Genomic DNA, 23,392 nt, shown 5'->3' on the forward strand with positions numbered 1-23,392 from the left:
TTGCTGGGAAGTAAATAGCCGAAGTCCTTCGATGTGGTAAAAGACGGAGTCTGAATAATTACTGTTCCTTGATCAAAGTCTTTTCGTGTTTTCTTTTTTTAATTTCACTTTTTTCATAACCAGCTTAAAAAATGTTTCGATTTATGAATTCTATAGGCCTAATTTTACAACTCAGAATGTAAGAAAACATCGTAAACTTATTTCCCCTCGTCCCTATATTATCATCCGCATTTTTCCATCCGTATTTTATCATCCGCATTTTTCCATGTGCCGCCATCCGGTCCTCACTTTACAGAGTACCACCGTTGATATATCACCGCAGGATTATAGGTTTGTTTAGATGGATTATCGCTCCTTCCTCATGCCATCTCGTCGAATTCGTGAAAAAAAAAAGATCCACAAACACGTAACGGTGTTCTTCGGACAACAACACTGGTCTAACACTACGATGTCGATGTAAACCATAACTATTTTTTTCTGAGAAATCGCCCAATTGTTCGTACTTTTATGCTGCAGCGTATTAAAATTTGCGGACTGAATGTCCGCAAATTGAAATACGCTGCAACGCAAGTCTTCCTTGCATGATTTGCATGAAAATGACTTTCCATGTGTGGAATTTAATAAGGTTTAAGACAATCAAAAAGTTATCTCTAATTCCTTAAAAAGAGGCTCAGAGTGTTCATCTGGTTTTGAAAAAGTTATAGTACGTATAGCTCTCTTTTGAAGAGTTATTAAGGGTTTAAGAGTAGCACTATAAATATTGCAACAAATTGATAAACCATAGGTGAGGAAGGGGTAGATAATTGAATACTATAGTTAATGTAATATGTTTCTATTTACATAATATCTAATTTTAGATAGTACTCCAATACCTCTTGAAACCTTCTTGCTCAATTCGTGTAAGTATGGTTTCCAGTTCAAACTGGAATCAAAAATGGGTCCTAAATATTTAACTTGATTATCAGATTTCCCAGACATATTGAAGATACTAAGATTCAGCTAATGAGCTATTCTTCTTTGCGGAGAATGAAATACCACAAAGCTGGTTTTTTTCAATGTTCAGAGATAATTTGTTAGCACATAACCACTGGCTTACCTTTTCTAGTTCTACATTTAAGTTGGTTTCTAAATTTAGAATGCTAGGATTATTAAGAAACAAGTTTGTATCATCAGCAAAAAGGTGAAATTCTAAGATATTGGAGCATTTAGGCATATCATTTATATATAAAAGAAAAAGAAGTGGGCCAAGCACTGACCTCTGAGGTACTCCACATGTAACAAGTTGGTAATCAGAACTAGTACCAAACAAAGAAACAAACAGTCTTCTGTTACTTAAATAAGAAACAAACCAATCATTTGGAACACCTCGTATGCCATAATACTCCAACAGGGTCACACAAAAAATGTCATGCAACTTCAAAATCGATACTTACAGTGTCCTGTCGTCTTGAACGACAGAGGTCCGTACGGCAGAGGTCCGTACGGCAGGTAGCCATGATAAAGACTGAGAGTCTTGGGTCCGAGTCTAGCCTATATAGGGTGGTGCAAAGCATGGTGGGATGATGACATCATCAGGAACCAATCAAAGGAAAGAAATCAGAATGAATTGAAGTACTTACAGCTGGGCCTCCCCAGTCCCCCTCTCTTAAGGAGAGTATTAAATCAAACATCACACAATGTCAAATGTCACGAACTTTAATATCAAAACTGTTGCGCTAACATTAAAAGATATGACGTCATTGCCATGTTGAGCGAGTAAGAAGACCGGTTTCTATCATCATCACACAATTTTTCAAATGAACTTTAGTGTCCAAAACGTTTGCGCTAAAATTACAGAAAGCTGGTCAATGTGTCTCAAATAAGATAACACTCAAAAAAATGGAACAGAAATAATTTTGTCTAGCGTGAATGCAATCCTTGACGAGTAACGAATAATAAGCGAAGGCAAAAATATATAGGGTAAAAGGTGAGAAGAAAAAAAAATACAATTGAAATACTTCAAGTGGAAATTAATTGCTAGTGGCAGTTTGCAATAAAATCTAAACTCCTTGATCTCGACTGTTCCCTTGAGAAAAGTATCATTCAAAGGAATCTTGAACAAACAAAAGGCATTTTGGGCGACCACTAAAGAATTAACATAATTAGTCAGGGATCAAACATGGAATCAATTAAAACCGAAAAGTATATGTTTAGAAGCTGAAATTATGTTAGGCTGTATCTTAACCCTTGATAATAACATCGAAGGAATTTCAAACAAACATTTCGCGCTTGAAGTAAAGATCTAACTTCATTTACAAGCACTACAAACTAATCGCTTCCGATAAAACAGCCACTCGAATAACAAGTAGTTTTAGACAGGTATAAAATCACTTACATTAACCATAGTCCTTTCCTCCAAAGCGTCGCACAGCTCTTGATCACTTAGATCCATAATCGCAAAGACAAGAATGAGAAGACGTGTGTCCAACTTTGTTACGAGTAAAATGAATTCTCTCAAGACTGTTTGACTTATAAAGGGGTATTCACAAAAGAATAAACAATGTCACGTGGTTAACAACCAATGAGAAGACGTGAGATGGGGGTATGCGATATCACGTGATTAAGAGTCAATGAGAAGACAGGGGATAGGGGGTATACCTCCAGTTATGTCATTAAATTGTTTAAAATTAAACAGAGTCTGATGCTTACTTTATAACGTTTATTGAATAATAACAACTCTCCAATAGGAGAATCGATTACAACTTTAACTTTTTCTTTGCCTGTGCAAATCTCTTCTGTCATGGTTCGAATCCTGGGCTTCTTATCTACTTTCAAGGTTTCTCGCAAGTTGTTGTTGTAGAACTAGTCTCGGCTGTTGATATACCATTTTAGTCAATGATCAGACATCCTCTCTCTTTCTCCGACGCCAGTGCGGGTATCCTTCGTACGTCCGGAGGTGACTAAAGACGCGTTTCCTGTCATCGCTGGCGGGATGTAAATCCAGGACTGTGTACCCAGACGGTCGTTCGGTCACTTTTTGATACACGTCCATCATGTCTTGCCAGCAAGTGGAAAAAGCTTGAAGCAGTAAATTCCTCATCCCTAATTGATCTCTTGGATTTTTGAAGGCTACGATGTAATGCACGTTTCTGGAAATACTCTTAGCGTATTTCCCTGGTGGGAACATGTCTTGACACAAGTACAACACGGTGATATTTTGATGATGAGAGTGTTTGCTGAATAAGTCCAGCAACTCTTTGTCCTCACCTCCCTCTGCCATCAGATCGTCTAAAACGAGTAATCCACCCTTCGGAAACAATGACTTTGAGATGATCTGACTCTGGAATCCCTTCGTGAAATTGCACACCAGCATCTTTCATGTATAGAATCCATCTTGCCACGCCCCGTAGCAATAATGAATTGTAGGGGGAGGGTCTACAAACAATTCTTCCACATGATACAAGAGCAACTATTCAGTAAAACAAGTCTCTCCGCAGCCAGAGGGACCCAGGATCAAAACACTGGAAGGTGCCTTGAACCGAAACGCTTCTCTCATTTCTATTCTACAAGGGATCCCATGGTGCTTTTCGGTAGGAAATGTGATACTTGAGACCTCTCGTGTTTTTTCTGATCCACTGCTTTGACAACTGTTTCTCGTGACGAATTCTACTGTCTGCACGAGAGAATAGTCTATGACAATATCGACAATAAAGGGTCATGGCTCCTCGCTAGTTTGACTCAAAATGAATTGAGGCAGTTTAAACCTGATTTTATACATGATTAATGATGGAGTTGATGAGTGTGGTGGAGGTGGTGGTGGTGGATGTGATGGTGGTGGGGATGGTGGATGTAGTGGTAAATGTGGTGGTGGTGGTGATGTAGGAGGTGGTGGTGGTGATGGTGATGGTGGATGTGGTGATAAATGTGGTGGTGGTGGTGGCGTTTCGCCTTTGCTGCACCAAGATGGCGAGTCTTGTATAAAATTTACACCAGATGGAAAGATTCACATGGTACGGCAAGGTCCCCCACGAAACAATATTACGATTGTGAATATGATAAGGTCGTCCCCCTCGCCGATACCCATTGATGGCATTCGTTGCGTTGGTAATCCTCTCGGGTAACACCTGCTCCCAAGGTGAAAGTTGTTCCTCATCTTTATCCCTCCGAGGATTTGAGATTTTGCAATGTCCGCACTTATCTGAGTATTGTAACTCCTGTTGCAAACATCTCTTGTGCAAAAATTTTCCACAGCAATAAGTTTTCGCACTACATCGAGTCAAGGAGTCAATGACAAGGTCGCTTTGACAGATGAAACATTTGTCCTTGAACTCATCTACATCGGGGGTCAATCCTAGTAGTCTTCGACTTCTTCTAACTTCCATTTCGTAAGTCAACAAGTTTGTTTGCTCCCTTTCAAAATGTGCGAAGGTTTTATATAGCAGACCATTCTAGGTGATATGCTTCTGAGCAGACTAAGAGGGAGTACCCCCTCGTCCCTATTTTACCCCTTCGGCCAAGAAGGGAGTGGGACAAGTCTGGGATTGGTTCCCGATGAGGTTACCGTCCCACAATGCTTTGGAACGGGGAGTATCCCCTTACCCCTATTTTTACCCCTTCGACCGCGAAGGTAGTGGGGCAAGTCTAGGATCGGTTCCCGATGAGGTCACCGTCCCAGGATGCTTTGGAACGAAAAGAAAGGTATCTAAGTGTCATCCGAGACCCGTCACTTCACTCTACATCCTCGGATGTGTATCGAGCGCTAACTTCTGTTTTCGTAATGGAAGAGATCATGGGAAAACAACTAAGTATCTGGGATTTGTTACTCCTTGTTCAGTGATTATAAATAGTTTTTTCATTTTCAATTCTGTGTGATCATTGACTTTCGGGGGTACCCCCTTCCTTTTTTCATCCCTACCGAAAAATATTTTGTTTTGTGCGCGTTTCGCTCCTTTAAGAGAGGGGCCTGAGGGAAGCCAATATTTTTAATTCATTCTGATTGGATACCGATGAGGTCATTGTCCCACCATGTTTTGCACCACCCTATCTGGGCTAGACTCGGACCCAAGTCTCTCAGTCTTCATCATGGCCACTTGCCGGACGGACCTCTGTCATTTAGGACCACAGGACACTGTAAGTATCGATTTTGAAGTTGCATGACATTTTTTGCGTGACCCTGGCGTGATTTGTGTCGCCATGGAAATCCGTGAAACCGATCCCAGTCCTCCGTCGAGGCTGGTGGGCTGTTTTCCAACATGGCCGACTTTCGTGGGCGCCGCCATCTTGAATTCTTAATTCGCCTCCGGATTGGTCCAATTTTTCAAGGTGCTATCTTGGATTTGGAGAACAATAGAATACATATGTCTCCAAACCTATTGTCTTTCTCGGCTCCTGATTAGTTACCGGCCGTATAAGCGTCCATTACTGACATGAAAAAATTCGCCTGGAGGAAGTGCCTGAAGATCTTTCTTGACGCCATATTTTCTCATTCGAGAAAACTTTTTTTAAAGTTTCCGCATATTTTCGTCATCATTTTAAGTAATATCATTGGCTTAGAAAATTTCCTATTGTCTTTCAGCCAATCATAATCCAGAATTACGAGGTGTAACTTGCACTGGTGTTACACTTTTTGCACTGTTTTTCGCCAATCAGAATTGAGTAATTTTTTCATGTATATTATTAAGGTCTTAACAACAGCTCTTTTGCTTTGCGCTGGGCTGTGTGAATGGAAATCTAAATACTTGTTCGCATGTGTGGCCTTGCGATATACACCCACCTCGATCTTTCCGTCTTCATTCACAGTGTTGTTGGTGTCCAGGAAGGCTATGCTCTTCTTGCCTATGGTTGTTGTAGGCACCTCTGCCGTAAACTGAATGTTGATAGTTATCGAGTTTAAGTGACCGTGTAAAACTTCCATACCATCTCTCTCTATGCACGCGTTCGAACCGTCGACATAGCGACAAGCTTTTCAGCCAACCACTGACATGATCTAGACATGAAAAGCTCACCCCATATGTCAGCAACATTGATTTAAACTGGAACGAAGAATTGTATCCTTTAAGAACTGTTTTACGAAAGTAGCGACTCTACGAAAGTAACGATCCCCCGAAAGTAACGAGCCCCAACGGCTGCTAATTCCGAAAGTAACGAGGGTCGTTACTTTCGGAAGTTTGCGGTAATATTTGATTATTTCTAGGATCTTGAGTTTGGGATGCCTGTGCTTCAATTTGACACAAATATGGGCAGCGCCGATACACGATGACGGTTTGTGGACCTGAAGCTTACCAGAAACGGAAACTACTTTGTAAAACAGTTAATTCCACAGTAAAAATCCTTTCATTTGAATTTCTGACTCGTTTTCTTTTGTTCAGGGAACTGGGAACCAAGTCTCAGCCCTCGGCCACACGTGGCCGAGAGGGACTTACGCAAGGAAATTTTGTTGGTCATTTTGGGCGAAATCCGGCCTTCTGGTTCATTTAAAACATCCTGCAATCTGATTGGTTTACTCCGCCGCTAAACGAGCCATACAACTCCACGGGAGTGGGACGCGATCCATTCAACCAAACGGTTCGAAAATTTCTTGGGGCAAATGGATCGAGACGGATCCGGAAGGTCTCGTTTCATTCCACTCGCGAAAATAGTTTCGCGTTCATTTAAAATGGCGGATGTTGGATCACTGTTGCTCGTGTTAGATGACGATTTCGACTTTATCAATATTGTGCGAGCTGTTTCATGCGAAGAAATTTACCCCGTACAACGGGTTATTTTGAGCAGACCGTTCCCAGATATTTTCCGGTTGAATTCAAAGATCTTCAAACACCACTTTCGATAAACAAAAAGAACATTCGAAATTCTCTCGGGAAATAGACTGTTTATAACAGCCAAAACATACAATGCGTAATACAGCTAGTAACTATTGTTACCGCACATGGATGTACGAGTAACATCGATAAATTCGGTGATAACTATCCACAAACAGCGAGGTACTGGGATTGAGAATGGGTCGGAAAGGTCCCAAGCAAGAAAAGTGGTCCACCTCGAAAGGTGGACGGATTTTTTCGAAACTTTTCCGGTTGGAACGAGCCGATTAGGCTCGATTACCAGCCCTGTTCGGGAAAGGAGCCCGCGCTCCTCACCCCAACTCACGGCTGGACTCGTGGACTTCACATTGTTAATTTCAACCAATAAGAAATCTGCCTGCCTGAATCGAGCAGGCTGCATAAATTAGCTTTCTCGCTGTAGCAAAGAAGTTGTGCGATATGAAGTGCGATCGCATTAGTGGGACATTTAACCAAATACCGTCAACTGATGAAATCTTGCCTGATCTAAACCACAGTGGCATATACAACACGCAAAATAGTCAACAGCCTTATGCGTTAGAATCTATTTTTGAATCATGTGGTGCCAGAATGTCAGATAACGAACAAAGTCAACGAAGAGAGGGATAAACGCAAACATCGATCTCAAGAAACAAAACACCTAGTCAAATTGATGTGTACGGCAGTCTTCTTGAACTGAAGCGACACCAGTCTCTGGCGAAGCCAGACAAAATGAAATTTTTAAATGAGCCGAAGGAAACCGAACTAGGAAAACATAAACATGGTGTCAACACCATGCACACCATACAACATATGTGTGACCTTTGACATGACAGTTGCTACACCATAGTCAAACAGCTCTGCTCTACTTTTTATTTAAAAAGACTCTTCTATAGACCACAACATGTAATGTCCTTCCCCAACAATAATGTGACACAAAGTAGGTTGGAGGGCCAAAATTAAAAGAAGTTGCGAAAACGCCACAAATTTTACGAGCCGTAGGCGTCATGTGGGCCTGCCTATGATTGTCATCAGGTGACATTTCCGGCCACCTGAAGCGCCGCAAGAATTAAATTATTAATTTACGTCACAGACATGCTTTGCCGCTCACGCGTCCAGCCGTCTCTTCTCGGTGAAGAACGTACACCGGACTCGAGAAAGCGGCGGAAATCGAGCCTACGAGCCGATCCATTGTCTTGGACCGAAATTTCCGGAAAGTTTGGTTAAACGGATTGCCCCTCGCATGTACACTTTCTGCGGTCCATATTGCCGCCGCCGAATATTTCATTAACAATATCTGGTATTGCATGTTGCGTGCTGTGTTTGCTTCGAATACCATATTGGAGGTTATATTATTTATGTAGTATATTATTTTTGTCAATAAATTAAATAAGTTGGTTATATATAAGCTTTGAAATCTTAGATTGTAAATGGATGACAGTGAAATGGGTCGATAATTTTTAGGAAAAAGTATCACCATTATTTTTAAAAACTGGAATAATCTTAGCGAGCTTGAATTTTGCTGGGTAGATCCCAGAAAGAAGATTGGTCAAAAATTTCAGAAAGGGGTATTGATGTAATTGAATTTTCAAGTTTTAGCAGGTTTACAGGGCTGGAATTAAGTCCCTAGACTTTATTACTTGGTTGAGTTATAATTTCAGATTCTACTTCTCGCGGAATTATGGGGTCAGGATAAAAGGTAGTAGTGATTGGTGGATCCAAGTAATTAGAGAAAGTACCTTGAGCTTCAGGAATATTACTTGCTAGTTTATCACCAATCGTTGCAAAATATTTATTCAGCGTGTTTCAATCGTCCTTGGGTCATTAGTCAGAGTTGAGCTTTTGTTTGGGCGAATGAAATGAATCTTGTATAGCACTTGTTTTGCATAGCATTTATTAAGTGCTCACCAAGTATTCTGTGTTTTATGTGTGTGTACCGACCTAAATTTGTATTAATACATCTGTAACCCTGGCTGCCAGCCCTTTTTAACTCTCTAGTCATATGCAACTTTGCAAAAAATATATTTTTCTTAGTCCAAGGGGAAATAAAGCTTGTTGTTGTTGTTATTTGCCTTTCTTTTTCAAGCCCCCCAATTATTCGTTAATTCCTTTCCAAGTCTGGCGTATGTTCGCTATATTAGAATTAAAGAAGTGTTGGTAATAATCTTGTTTACTCAAACGAATGAGAGCAGTTAATTATTTCTATACATTTTATAACTATGCCAGTTCGAATTGAAGAATAGATTTTTGTTGGCCAAGGTTTGACTTGGATAGCTGTTTATTTACTTTCTTTAGAGAAAAACAGTCCTGTTCCTTTTATATATCTTAAATTTGGCTTCCATAAATTACTGATTCGTACAGTTAAATATAGTTGAAACCCATTTGAAATATTCTGTACCTTCTGGTCACCCAACCCATCACGTCACAACAACAGGTTTATTATAAATTGTAGTTCGTTACAGCTTCCACGAACATGCCAATTTAAGTTTCTCTGTGACTGAACGTTTTGAAGATATCATAACTTGGACCACTATGAGTATCAAGCATAGTACTTTTAATATCTTGTAATATCACACCCAGGCTTAATGATCACTTGATGGCAAAATGCTACAAGGCTTGGCATGAAACGTTCCAGCTAAAATAACCGCATTGAACCAAAATGATAATAACAGCCATTACGATTGTACATTTCACAACATATGTCACTCGTATGTTATTTGCTGACTGTTCCACAGCTTTCAAGGGTAGAAAAAATCAAAGGGAAAGTTTGGCCTTCGATGAACACTGAAGTGTATCAAGAGTTTGTTTCGTCAGGAATTTTACGTGAAGTTAAAATTATAAAACAGACACGGAGCTAAACGCAGCTTAACACTTAGGGGCTCTAGGCCAGTCATCGATCAACATACATATAAATGACCGCAGGCAGGAAGTGAGAAAAAATTTCAAATTTGCCAGCCATGTCCACGAATGTGACCATCAGTTGGATGAAGGCTTAACTGATAGCCAAAACATCTTGCTCTTCAAAAACGAGTCCCTTGCAAACAGCCTGTCAACAACCAAATGACTGTTTATCATCGATTTTGATTGATGCCTGGTCTAGCTATTAAGTTTCTTGTACCTTACATCATGCCACCATTGGGATAGTTATTTTGTAGAACGCCGAATGCACTGTTTGCTTGCGGTCAGTTTCATCACTTTTGTTGGAAAGGACAGCATTATATAGTATTTCGCCCTTTCAAACAAATAAAAGCTAATAAAAGCTCACCGCAAGAAACATGAGTGAAACTAACTGCAGGCAAACAGCCCATTTGGTGCTCTTACGTGTTTCCCCCAGTGCTCATATCGTGAGCCCGGGCTGCCTGTGTTTACATTCTGAACACTCCGAATTTAGGATCCCCTATTGGCGCATTCAAGGCTGAACTTAAACTGAGTCCAAGGATTGTTCGGGTGTCCACTGGGTCGATAACACCGTCGTCCCATAATCTTCAACGACAACAACAAAAAGAATGAGCAGTATTTAACATGTAAAGTTAATATTGAGGACAGCCGGTCTTATTCAATAACAAGCTGGTGAACGTGGAAACAACTAAGTCAGGAAGCGCGGTGAAACATAGAGCGAACCTAGAATACCTTTTACACTACACATATGGTGTACATTGGCACTGTCATTTTGTGACGTGCATCACTCTTTGAAAAAATGAGAAGCTGTTTTCAGTAAACCTGAACAAGCTTATTTTATCTTATGCATCAGTTACATACGAACCTATTCAGCCTGACTTGTAAAAATGTAGGTTGTTATATGAAGGATTTTACTTTTCTACTATTCCATTTTGTTTGAAAATTTTGCCTGAAATATATTAAGTTGCCTGCGTGTCAAAATATTCAATGCCTGTATTTCGCAATGGAAAAGCCGTAAAGAAAGTACAATATATGCTCAGGTGCGTTTCAAGAAAGCAAATGAAACTTTCAAATTGTATAAGTACCTTGCTGATGAAAAATAAGGATGACCTTCCTCTTCAAATCTCCTGATAATGGGAGCTTTAATTTGATTCTCTTCTTCTGCAGTCAACTGTAGGATGAGAAGTACATGTAATAAATGAACGGTTTTGTTTGCAATTTCCATCAAGAGTGATATAAGATTCTCTCTCAAATCTGTTTGCGATGACAAAATAAGGCAACAGTGTGGATGACTGATTAAATGTAAAATAGTAATGTAAATGTAAATATTATCTTTGTCTCTCTGTTGTTTCTTATTACTTTATCTATCAAGTATTTATCCTGATTATAACCAATCTGCCTAAATAAGCCGAGTGCTAGCTGCGGATCAGTCCCCAATTGTATTAATTGAAAAACTTGAAAGTGTGTGTGAAGAGCGTGTCTAGCATATAACCGACTGCAAATCATATCACAGAGGATAATGTATAATACTGTTGAACTTGGAGGGGGAACATGTGGCCATATCTCCCACACGTGTTTTTTGACACAACAAAACTTTACAAACCCCTGCCCCGGTTCGCAGTTTTTCTTGGGCGTCCGAAGTCGCCCGATCTCCGGACGGAAATGAAATGTCGCGGGTAAATACCTCAAGCGTTTTAGCGAGATTCCACTTTTAAAATTGAGAGCTGGGGAAGGATTTTGTAAAGATTTGTTGTGTCAAAAAACACGTGTGGGAGATGGAGGGGAGCTTGAGCGCGCGCTCGATGACGTCACTGGCACCGGTTCAACGGTACGATCATGTTGCGAAAAGCGATTTGAAAAAAAACTTTGCTAAAGACGCTAAAATTCTCTGACTCGTGAAAATATTCGAAAACAAATTCGGCCAAGTTGTAGAAAAATCTTTCGACTTCGTTTTGTGTTTGTTTGGTTTCGTGGAGGCAACGAAATTTAGAGATTCGAGCGAATATTCGGATTGTGTTCAAAACGTTTGGGCAAAGAGTTGCTTCTCTTGTCAATGTTATATGTAAAGCAAAAAATTTCTTTGTAGAGCGCGAAAAGGCCTAGGTACGAGTTTAGCGCTACAGTTTACACATTTAAAATCTTTTCTGCGAAAAGAAAATACGCAGGACTTGTAAGGGCCTGTCCAAGCGGGATATGTTTGGCGACCAAACACCATCAAACACTGTTTGGTGACCAAACATTTTACCGTTTGGCCACCTTGTTTGGTGCTGTTTGATCGTGTTTGGTCGCGTTTGAAAAAATTGAAGGCCATCAAACAGTCGACCAAACAACTGAAAACATTTCTTTTGTTCTCGTGCTTGATGGCCGATGTTTTGTTCGTTTGGACAGCCGTATCAAACATGTTCGGCGCGCGCGTGCGTCCCACCCTTGCTCAGCGGCTTGTATCCATAGTTTGATTTGTGTTTGATCAAACATGTTTTAACCGTTTGGCCACTCAGTTCAACATCAGCATGTTTCGTCACCGAACAATGTTTGATGATGTTTGGTCACCAAACATTTATCGTTTGGACAGGCCTTAAGTAACGGTTTTCTCTCTAAGGTCGCGTAAGAGATGACAACAGGAGACAAAGGTAAACTATTAATTCTTTTCGTTCCTTTATTCACTCTTTCTCTACTCAGCAAGATTGTGTGCTCCCTGTGGTTCCTCTTCGAATTTTCATCATATATTAAACTTTATTCCATTTATCTCCAGCAGTGAGTAAAAAAAATGCACATCTATTCTTATATTTTCGAGGTAACAAGGGTATGATGTTGCACACCTTGGCGAGGAAAACAAAAGTATCAAGTTACAAACGTTGGCGTGAGAAGTAAAATTGTCACATTTTCTACTTCTACGTATTATTGAATTTAAAATGAACGAAACTCAAAGTAAAACACTACAATAAATTCAAAACCGTCCTGACAAACCGTAATGGTAAGGTATTTTTGGGCCTTGAAAGAAAATACAAACATGAAACATACACACTGCTAAGATTATAATTTAATCACGTTTTTGTCTGCTCATATTCTGCAAAGGGGAAAAGGCCTAGTTAACTAGCAAATGTACTAAAATAACAAGTTTTGCTAGATTCCGACAAAACGGTTATCACGTTGCGAAATAAACAAATTCTCAACCCAACGAATACTTCGATAAAAGACATTTTACTTGTTAGGAAGGCAGAAATTATACTTCAGAAGTAAAACAACGACAGAAAATACCAACTGAGCTGTCTCTGTTGCTGTATTTTTGTAAAGATGCTCAAACAACACTTACATGGAGTGTAGGTCATCTCAGCGAAGTGAAACTCAATATTCCGACTCTCTTGTACTTGGTGTAGGACCAATGGGAGCAGTTCAGTCTTTCTAACTTTGACGCTAGTTCGCGCAATCTTGCTGCAAGCCGTAAATAACTGTAGCTCCTTTCAAATACAGCTCAGCATTTCGCATTTTCATCAGCAAGTTTTGAGCCCTTTGTTTCGCAATTTCCATTGGAAAAGCGCACGTTTTCATGAGTCACGCAATGCGGCCGGATTCCTGTGGATTAGAAACTTTTAGACTCATATTTTTAAATCAAACTAAAAAGCGAACTTCGAAGCGATCGTTCTACTCTTGAAAGCCACTCGACACTGAAAGCTTAGCTGAAGTCCAGTTTGTCAGTGACGGCTGTCGTCTCGTTAGTCAAATTATTTTAGAAATTCTAACAAGGATTGTGATTGGCTCATTTTATAGTGCTTTATCAGAGAAGAGATGCACGCTGACGCCACTTTTCCTCATTTGGAAAATAAAGTTTGGTTTGAAAATATTAGCTGAATGTGCGGGGAAATTAATGGATTCTTTATCATGAACAAATAAAGAAGCCTCGACTGTACTCTGTTCTGTTGTAAAGCACTTAGGAAGCGGTAGAGCACTCAAGAAGTAGGGAAAAACACTCGACTACGTCTCGCGTTTACCCCTACACTTCTTTCGCGCACTACTGCTTCCTGCGTACTTTACAACAGAACAGAGTACAATCGAGGCTTCTTTATTTTTAAGTATTGATAGTCAGAATACTGTATACAAGTGAGAACTCACGCGAAAACTTGAAAACAAAAAATAACTAGGGTTTCCCTATTAATTAACTTCAAGTCTACATGGTACATAATGATTTACTTAACCCAACCTCTTTGCCTTCTCTGCTCCTCTGGTCTCTAGTAATAGTCGCTAGTACTGTACCAGCCTGTTCTCCTCCCATCACTGAAATGCGAGCATTTGGCCACATGTACAGAAAACGAGGGCTAAACCCAACAAACAGGTAACACAGCAACATTAATATATTTGCTAAACACGACCCGTCTATACACAGAGACAACTTGACTAATTTTGAGTGTATTGGACATGGGTGAACTTGTGAATTGATCAGACTAAATAAGTGTGACAGGAGTTTCCCTTTATTTCTATACTTTAAGGAAGGTTTTAAAAAAGTAATCAAGCGTTTGGGTAAAAATGCATGAGATCTGAAACAAACGTTTTCATGCTTTTTTTTTTTTTTAAAGATAAGATTTAAGTTCGGGTTCTCGAAGAAACAGCTGGCAATAAATGTCAATGAAAAAGTTAATTTTATGAACTTCAAATCTAGACTGCGAGCAGTCTCTTTTTTCCTCGAAAATACGCAAAACTAGTGAGCGTGAGAGCGTGTCTACGAGCGTGACATGCGAGTGGCGCGGGCGTCACGACTGCTCACTTGTGTTGCGTTCTTCTTTGCGCCCTTATCCACGGAGTTTTTAAATCCAAAAGTTAAAATACACTAACTCAACAATTTCGTGTTGGCGTTTGGATCTTCCCATGAATCTTGTTTTTGCTGCTTTTCTTCTTCATTCATTCGCTCCGGTTCTACATTTACAAGCCTTTTCAATTATTACTTTTTTTTATCACTCACTCATCCTCATCAGGCCAATGAGGACTCAAACTTGAGTTAATTGAGACATTTTGTGGCTTTTTGTAATTTCTGGGATGGGATTCCTATTATTCCCTCTTTTTTTCACAGTGGACAGCTTATGAAATGCACTGTTTTTAGCCATTTTCACCAACAGAACTTTTCATTATCAGCGAAACTTTAAACTAAGTGACACATGCCGCACTCTCTCTCCATATACGGTCAAACACAGGTATAATGGCTGGTAACCGAGAGTCAGTGATCCAATCAGATAACTAGAAATGCATTATCCGAGGATTAGAATTCAATAGTTTTAAATATTCTCATAACCTCTAAAAATACCCATGCACGTTTAAATTAGAGATAGCGCTTGACGCATGTACATTGCTGTGGAAAATGTTTAATTGTTGTGTTCCTCTTGAATGTTAGATTATAGGAATCAGTGGGACAATGAAGTGAGATTTCTCCCAAATAATCCGGAACCCTGTTTACGGCAACACATGTAATCTGTTCAGTAATGCAAAGTGTTCTAAATGGAAGGAATAATCCTGTTTCTTAAATCAAAGACAGCACTAATGTTTTCAGTTACTCTTACCCATATGCACGACCACACATGCCATAATTTCCAGCTCCAAAACTTCCACCAATAATAACAGTAATCTTAGGAACTTGAGCACAGGACACAGCTGTAACCATTTTGGAACCATTTTTGGCAATACCACCAGCTTCATAGTCCTTGCCTACCATAAAACCTGCAAAAAAGGAATTAATCACTATAAAGTATTTTACATTAAAACAGAACAGATAATTATGACATTACCGAAGCAGGCTTCCCAAAGAATTACTAGTACTGTTACTGTTCATTGCTCATCAGGAGAAGTTAACAAGCCTAAAGACACACCTGTAGGTCATAGCATGAAATAGGTTTGAGCTAGAAATAACGGGGAATTCGAAATAACGGAGTTTGAATTAGCGGGGTCCAACTTTATGAGCAAGATAAAACTGGATCAATAGGATATACAGGATAGCGGAGCTCCGGCGACCCAAAGGGCCGCGAAGCGGAGCCCCATACCCAGAAGGAAGGAAGAAAAGAGAGGTAGAAGAAAAGGAAACCCATGAATTGATTTCCTCGTGGTTATCATGGCTAGTGGCATGGCTAGTAGCATGGCTAGTGGCATGGCTAGTGGCATTACTCGTGGGCGCGTACCCACGACGACGGTAGCGACGACGGAGTCGGGCAAGATGACGGCCATAGTCCAGCTAATAGGTTGACAGAGACATGCAGCCTTGGTCAGTTGACACCTGTCAAATAAAGGTATCAGCTAACCAGTATCACGTGACCATATCGCGGGCTCAAGTTTAAAGCTTATTGAGGTCACGTGTTATTTTCGATTGGATCGCGGGCGCAAACCAGGTTAACTTCTTGTAACCAGGGCCGGGTTGTTCGGAAACCTGTTAACGCTAACCCTGGATTAAAACTTAACCAAATTATAAATATTTCTTGCATACAAATGTTTTCACTGCTTTTGTTTTGTGTAGTTTGAGATTATTCAAACTCGAAACAGGAGGCCAAACAATTAACAGAAAACCTCAGCGCAAAGTTACAAAACTCAAATCAAAATTTTCACTTAACCTGGGTTAGCTTCTTTTCTCTCCTTTTTTTATGTAAACATCACACCCACAATACTTACATCACTTATTAATTGACAGCACCAAACATTTAAAATTCATTGAAATTATTTACAGTACTAACGCAAATACAATGCTATTGCACTTACAATACTCTTTTCTTTATTTAATTACAATACTAACTCTAATTACAATATTAGGCCCAGTTCAGACGCCGAACTTTTCATGAGCCGAACCAAATACATTGAATTAAGTACATGAAAAGTTCGGCGTCTGAATCTGTTAAGAACGGCTATTTGAATTTGAAACGGCCCAGCCGTTCTTCCCGCCTAGCTCAGCCGGGAATTTCGGCTTTGGAACGGCTTTGATCCAGACGTCGAACTTTTCATGAGCCGAACCTAATGTATAAATTATTATAACGTATTTTACAAGCAGTTTTTACTTTGCCTGAAAATCGCTGACATTTCGATGTGTTCTGGTTTAAACTAAATAAAGTTCGGCGAATTAAGTTCGACGTCTGAATCAACAGGTGTACTTTTGATAATTTGGGTCGGTCCAAATTCGAATTAAGTTCGGCTCATGAAAAGTTCGGCGTCTGAACTGGGCCTTACTTTACAAAAGTCCAAATATACTATTAACAAACTATCAAATAAACAAGTCGAGAGAAAAAATAATATACATAAAAGGGAAAAAAACACGCACGAGAAGACAACAAAAAGAAAGAGGAAACAGAAGCAGACACGTATACGTGTCGTGTAGTTTTGTTCTTGTTTGCTAAGTTTAGCAGAGAAAAAGCTGTATTTACAAGTTGATTTGTGATTTGCGTTTGCTCTTCTCTATAGATAATTTGCTTTTAAGGAATGCAAGGAAGGCTTCAAAGTAGTAATTTTCTCCATCTCTTGAAGCACAATAGACACAATAGATGTAATACTTGGCAATTATTAAGCAGAGGTTTAAAACAAGTTCCTGACTAAAATCATTTGTAAAGCCGTAGATCATGGTTTCATCGTTCAAGTTGATAAAGACGTCATTCTTAACATTCCACCAACGAGGAAAGCTTTGCCAGAAGGTATGCACATCCGAACAAGAAACAAAAAGATGGTTTAGGGTTTGCATTTGATCACAGAGATGACATTTATCATGCTGCATAATTTTATTTCTGAACAGAGTGGCATTGGTTGGCAAGATGTAGTGCAAAATTTTAAATTCAAAAATGACGACTCTTGTATCTTTGGTCAGTTTGAAGGGAATATTATAAATAGTACTGGTTGCTGGCTCGTCTAGATTCGCTTGCAACATTCTTGTTTCAGCTGTTCGAGGTTCAAATATCTGACTGATAAGAAATCGAGAAGCTGATTTGCAGGAAAGCTTGCTTAAGGTTACTTCCCACCTTCAGATGCCAAAAAAAATCGTTTTTTCTTTTATTTGACAAAATTTAAGTTCGTCATTTTATTTAGTGTTTCCAAAAGAAAAACATTAAAAATCTCAAAAAGCGTCCGAGTTACTTAGAAAAAGCGTATTTTCAAATAAAGTTAATAAACTAGGAAGGTGTCACAATCTTGTCAACGGGCGAGAACCCTGGGGAAATTTTCGCGGCATACGCTTATCGCTCGTATTTCATGTCATTTGCATATTTTTATTTACATCACGCACTTGACAAAAATTCCCCCGTGGAAGCTCTTTATGCTAATTCCTATGGAAAAATCAAAAGCAGTAAAAAGTCCTTGGGTAAAGAAAACGAAAAAGACCGGCCCAAAGAAGAAAGAAAAAGCTTCATATTGTCAAGGAAGGAAAAAAACCTTGCCGAAAGCGACAAAGGCTCTTGGTTTGGCCAAACACCTTCGACAATCTCGGCATCTACTGAAGATCCGGAGCGTTCGAATATCCTTGGAGCAAGTAGCTTAAAAGTCAAAGTCAACGTCAGTGCAGGCTGCGAACAAGATTCTTCGTCGGAATCTGGCGGAAGTGATGAAGAAAATGAAACCTACCCAAGGGAACTCATTTCAGCAATAAGAGTATTTCTTAAGCTGTCCGTCGATTCCTTAACGTCTTGTTTTTCAGCGGCACATTTTCCGCCTTTAACCTTTTTGGCGCGGGTTTTGCCTTTGCCTTTGCCTTTGGCGTCTTTGCCCATATTACGTCGCCGTCCTGAATTGAACTCCACTGAGCGAGATAAAAAAAAAAGACATGTTGCAATGCGATGCTTTTCCCGGGAAATCTTGATCTACAGTCATAGACACTAGGAGGTCCTGTTGTCCCATTGGTTTGCGGTTTCATTAGGCGTGATAATCTCCGGGCGTGGCGCGAGTTGTTTACGAACCTTAACAGGCTAAAATCTCGCATTTGATTTTTGGAGGGATACATCCACTTTGAGCGATTGATTTGACGGATTTTCCTCAAATTTTGCCAGAACATTCCAGAGATAATGACAAACCAAAGTGTGTCGGGAAAATTTGATATTTAACACATTTTTCCCGTGGAGTCCATTAACGCAACACGTCTCGCATATTTTTAGCTACTCCAACTTTAGAAGTGGATATCTAGACAACCAATCAGAACACAGGCGGCCCAAGCTCACGATGCGAGGAGTTATTATTTATTTATTTTTTTAATCTTTATGCGAACGTTCAGCGCGTGAAACAAGACAAATTTACCGCCGACATCTACTATTACATAACCACCGAGTTTGGTTACACGAAACTTCACCTTGCAGCATATATGGTGGTGTTGTGTTACAACGGTTTGAATTTATAAAGGTTTATGTGGGGAAAAACGGTAATCGACATTATAGCTGAAATTTTGATATTTTTATTGCAAAAATATCAAAATTTCAGCAGGAGCCATAATCGGGGACGGAGACCGTAAGTCTTGGGATCCGCGCGCACCTATGATATGGGACAATTTTTCTATTTTTAGAACAAATTGCGCCATCCTGACGTCATATATCCGCGCAGATCCACGCACATGTCAGGGGCTCTCGCGTGAATGTTGTCAGGTTGCGTGATCAAATGGTGAGAGTTGAGAGACCTTGAGAGATTATCTTGCGTATTTTTCACAGCGATGGCAGGGAATACGAACCAGGGCGCTTATATGTAGTTTTATGCTCTAAGCTAACGGAAAAGGTAGGTTTCTCAGGGTCGAAAACAAGATTTCAATCTCCCGCTGGGAATGAATAATAAGATCTGCTCGCGCTAGTTGTAAGCTTACGCGTATGTTTTTACGTTTGTTCTGACTTAAGAATATAGCAAGAAAACACTCTACTCTGGTATCGAGTTAATTTGTGAGTTTCTCAGACAATGGTTAATCATAACCAAAACCTGTTTTGATGGTTTCTTATTGTTTCTGCTTGTTTGGTGAGTTTGCAAAAGTTTTTGAAAGGAAAGTCTGACGCGTACAATTAGCTCATTTGCATAGTGTAGCTCGTGCAGTTTCAAGTCCGAGTCGGTGTTTTCAATTGTCAACAAATCTTGACAAAGATTTCTTTCGATTTATTTCGTTATGTGCTGAGATGCTGCAACAAATTTCACGAACGCAAAAAAGGTTCCTAGCATCATGTGTGTTTCTTCAACATAAACATAGTGAAGTTTTACACTGCGAAAATGAAAATAGACAAGGAGTTTTGATAACTCGATCAACAAAATCGAAATCGTTATTCGAAGTTGATTAAAGAAAGCGTCATTGTAACTTTGCTGATTATTTCTGCTTTATTCGCTTATTTTCAGCTTAGCTTTTAATATGTTCTCAAACATTTATCAATCTTAAACATATTCAAAAACTATAGAGTTATTGTTTGAGTTCAATGTACGCTTTCACACGAAAGTGCGGCAGAAGTACAATTTAATTGTCATGTTTACTGACTGTACAAAACAAGCATCAGCGGGCGCTCTCATTCATCGACAACAGAGAATTTACTGGATTTTTACACGAATAAAACTGAGCAGCATCTACGGACGTAAAGTTATTGGGCCTTGATGAAACATCAAGCGTTGCTTACAATTCAGGCGAAACTCAAACTAGCATTTATTTTGTTTTACTTTTCGGTCGCGATAGACTGGCAAATTCCTCGCAAGCTTGTGGCAAGAGGAGCTAGGAAACTATGAAGTCCTGAAGCTCTGCTATATCTAAATATATCCAGCTAGTTTTTTGCTGTGTAATGGAAAAGCTGTTAATCTTCAACATATGTGAAATTTAAAGTGGAGTAATGTACAGCTCGTGTAAAAGAAGCATCCGTCGGAACACAACTTGGTCAGCGATATATATCTAAGCTTAAAGCGGACCATACCTAAATTCGACACTGTCTTACTTCACTCAAACTGGAGCAGCTTACGACGAAAAAACTTAAGCAAAATTCCAACAGACGTAAACGCGTTGAGTTGTGGGCCAAAAACATGAAAAATTTCGGGAGTTTCGGACGCCATTCCCCCCGCGCGACATCCGCAAAAATCCTCGCAGCATGTACGCGCGTGTGCTGCAGGCGATGGCACAATTTGCTCTAAAAATAGAATTTTTGTCCCATATCATGGGGACAACCCCAATACTAGAAATGGCGCGCGCTTACGGTCTCCATCCCCGATTATGGCTCCTGAATTTCAGCTATAATGTCGATTACCGTTTTTCCCCATACAAACCTTAATAAATACACACTTACGCCGTAAGCCGTAAGTAGCATGAAAGCGAGGCCTAAGGGCCCTCCAGATGTTTCCCGCGAACTCTGAAAGAGTAAACATGGAGGCAGAAACCTCTTCAATTCGCAATTTAGAAGTGGAAAAGTTGAAACCAGAAGATATTCCTGGTGTAGTCATAGAAAATGTAAGTCAGATTGGAAAGTGGACAGTGGGAAAATTAAAGTTTTGGTTGAAATGTAGGCGCCTAAACCAGCAAGGAAATAAGAACCAACTGTTAGAAGAGTAATAACTCGGCCAGTGACAGCTGCCGGTTGATGTTTACATTTTACTATTGCTGCTATTTAATGCACTTACGTTTGAAGTTTCATTTTTATTCCTTTTTATGACAGAGTGCTGGCATTCAAGGCCATACCGAAATACCGTGATAATGTTTACGACCCAGACCCAGAAAAGAGCTACACAAAGGCGAAACTTCAAAGACATTTAGGAAATGATAAAGAAAACGTGGCAGATAATTTGTCGATTTCTTCGTCAGCCGAAAATCCAGGTTTTGTTCCCAACGGATGAAGTGGCGAATGAAGTTTTCAACAATAACTTTTCAGTTCTTCCAAATTTTGTTCCGATGGTGCGTTTCAACATATCAAAAATTCCGGCAAGTCTATTAAGAAGTATGATAATGTTGATGTTGTTGTGAACTCAAATGACAAAGGGTTACGAATGATGAGATTTGTCCATAACAAGTGTAGAAGGATCCACAAAAAAATTATGTCTTTGTGAGAGTCTGTTGTTGGGCCTCTTACAAGAGAGATCGTAAATACAAGATTAAATTAACAGTGCAACGAGGCAGTACGTGTACTGATAAAATTAAATCAGCATCCTTTGATCGTCAGTGCCCAGCATCCAAAAGCGAATGCTGCTGTCATGTAATGGCAGTTATTTGGAAACTGGAAGACATGACAAGAAAGGGAGAGTTGAAAGAGTGCGACAATAGAACATGTACGTCAAAACTGCAACAATGGGGCAAAGGAGGAAAAAGAGAAGTTAACTGTTCACCGGTAATGACTACAAGTATTGTAAAACCAAGGCATGCATCTGATGGGCCAGGTAAAAGGAAAAGGGGGATACACAGTCAATTCTATGATCCTAGACTGGTGAAGTCAAGAAAAATTGACCCTGACTCCATAGTTAAATTAAAGGAAAATCTTCAAGAGATCAATCCAAAACTTCCATTTGCTTTGATGATGCCAGAAGACAGAAATATTCCTACTGTAAACACCTTGATTGGGCCAGTGGCAAGAGGATCAGTGCTCTACAAACAGCTTCAAGGATTTCAAATGGGTAGCACAAACCCTGTCACCTCCTGTGATCCAATTTCTTACCAGTCACCCAATCCAGCAATGAATGGAAGTGGTAATGAAAGTGGGCATGTTCCTACCCAAACAAATTCAAATGCTACTGATAGTCATTTTACCAACCACTCAGAAAATTCTACTGACAGTCAGCTCAGGCATACACCCATTGAACCCGAGTGTCTCAACAACAGTTCCTCCAGCCACGGTTTTACTAATTTTCCTCTCCTACCCAACAAATGTTGCGAGGAAACTATTGACTTGAATATATTTTCTAATGCTCCAACCATCTTGAATAAGGTTCAAGTATCCCTTCAAGCAGTACAGGAGCTTTACGCCAAGACAACTGGTCAAGCAAATAACAATGTATGGTATGAAGAGAGAAAACACCGCATCACAGCGTCAAAGTTTGGCAACATTTTGAAAAGAAAGAGTCAGCCAACACCTGAATTCATCCGAGCAATCTGTGACCCAGTTGATATCAGCAACTTGCCCTTTGTTAAATATGGCAGAGAAAATGAGGACAAAGTTTCAGATATGTATGTCCAAAAAATGCATGAGGAAGGGAATACTGGACTGAGAGTGGCAGAAGTTGGTTTATGTGTCAACCCATCTCTACCTCATTTAGGGGCATCTCTAGATCGTGTTGTTTTTGATCCCATGTCAAATGATAAGTTTGGAGGAGTGGAGATAAAAACTAACCCAAAGGCAGGATCCATGGGTCTCTCAATAGCTCAAACTGTTGGCCACTCAGCAAACCATTTCTTGGTTTCAAAAGATGGGCAAATTTTTCTGAACACTGACCATTCATACCATTATCAACTTCAGGGTCAGTTGGGCCTTTAATTTCTGTGCTCTCATGGATTGACTTTGTGGCACATTCAGGCATAGGAGACATATTCAAACAACGAGTGTTACTGACAAAGACTTGTGGTCCAAAACTATGGTTCCTAAATTGAACTCATTTTATTTCAACCATGCTCTGGATTTTTTCTTGTTAAATGAACCTAAAACTTATTAACATTGAAGAATTTGGTTCTTGTACAATGAATTTAGTTCACATGAACTGACCTCAAGCAATCACAGTAACTTTTAAAATGTCAAAATTAGACTGAAAGAATAGGGTTTTGAAAATTGACTATTAAT

General features: G+C 39.7%; 1 protein-coding gene across 1 annotated transcript in view; it reads right to left on the reverse strand.

Moving 5' to 3' along the window:
- Positions 1-80: 80 nt before the first annotated feature.
- The window catches only part of LOC145495199 (methylcrotonoyl-CoA carboxylase beta chain, mitochondrial-like), a 170,747-nt gene continuing 147,435 nt past the window's right edge, over positions 81-23,392 (reverse strand). Inside the window, exons 13-16 of the mRNA XM_081474779.1 lie at positions 15,239-15,395; positions 13,891-14,005; positions 10,778-10,863; positions 81-10,277 (exon numbers count right to left, since the gene is read on the reverse strand). Of these exons, the coding sequence (XP_081330905.1) occupies positions 10,160-10,277; positions 10,778-10,863; positions 13,891-14,005; positions 15,239-15,395 (476 nt within the window). The 3' untranslated portion in view covers positions 81-10,159. The remainder of the gene's footprint in view (positions 10,278-10,777; positions 10,864-13,890; positions 14,006-15,238; positions 15,396-23,392) is intronic.

Source organism: Orbicella franksi, chromosome 8, assembly GCF_964199315.1.
Source record: "Orbicella franksi chromosome 8, jaOrbFran1.1, whole genome shotgun sequence".
NCBI lineage: Eukaryota > Metazoa > Cnidaria > Anthozoa > Scleractinia > Merulinidae > Orbicella > Orbicella franksi.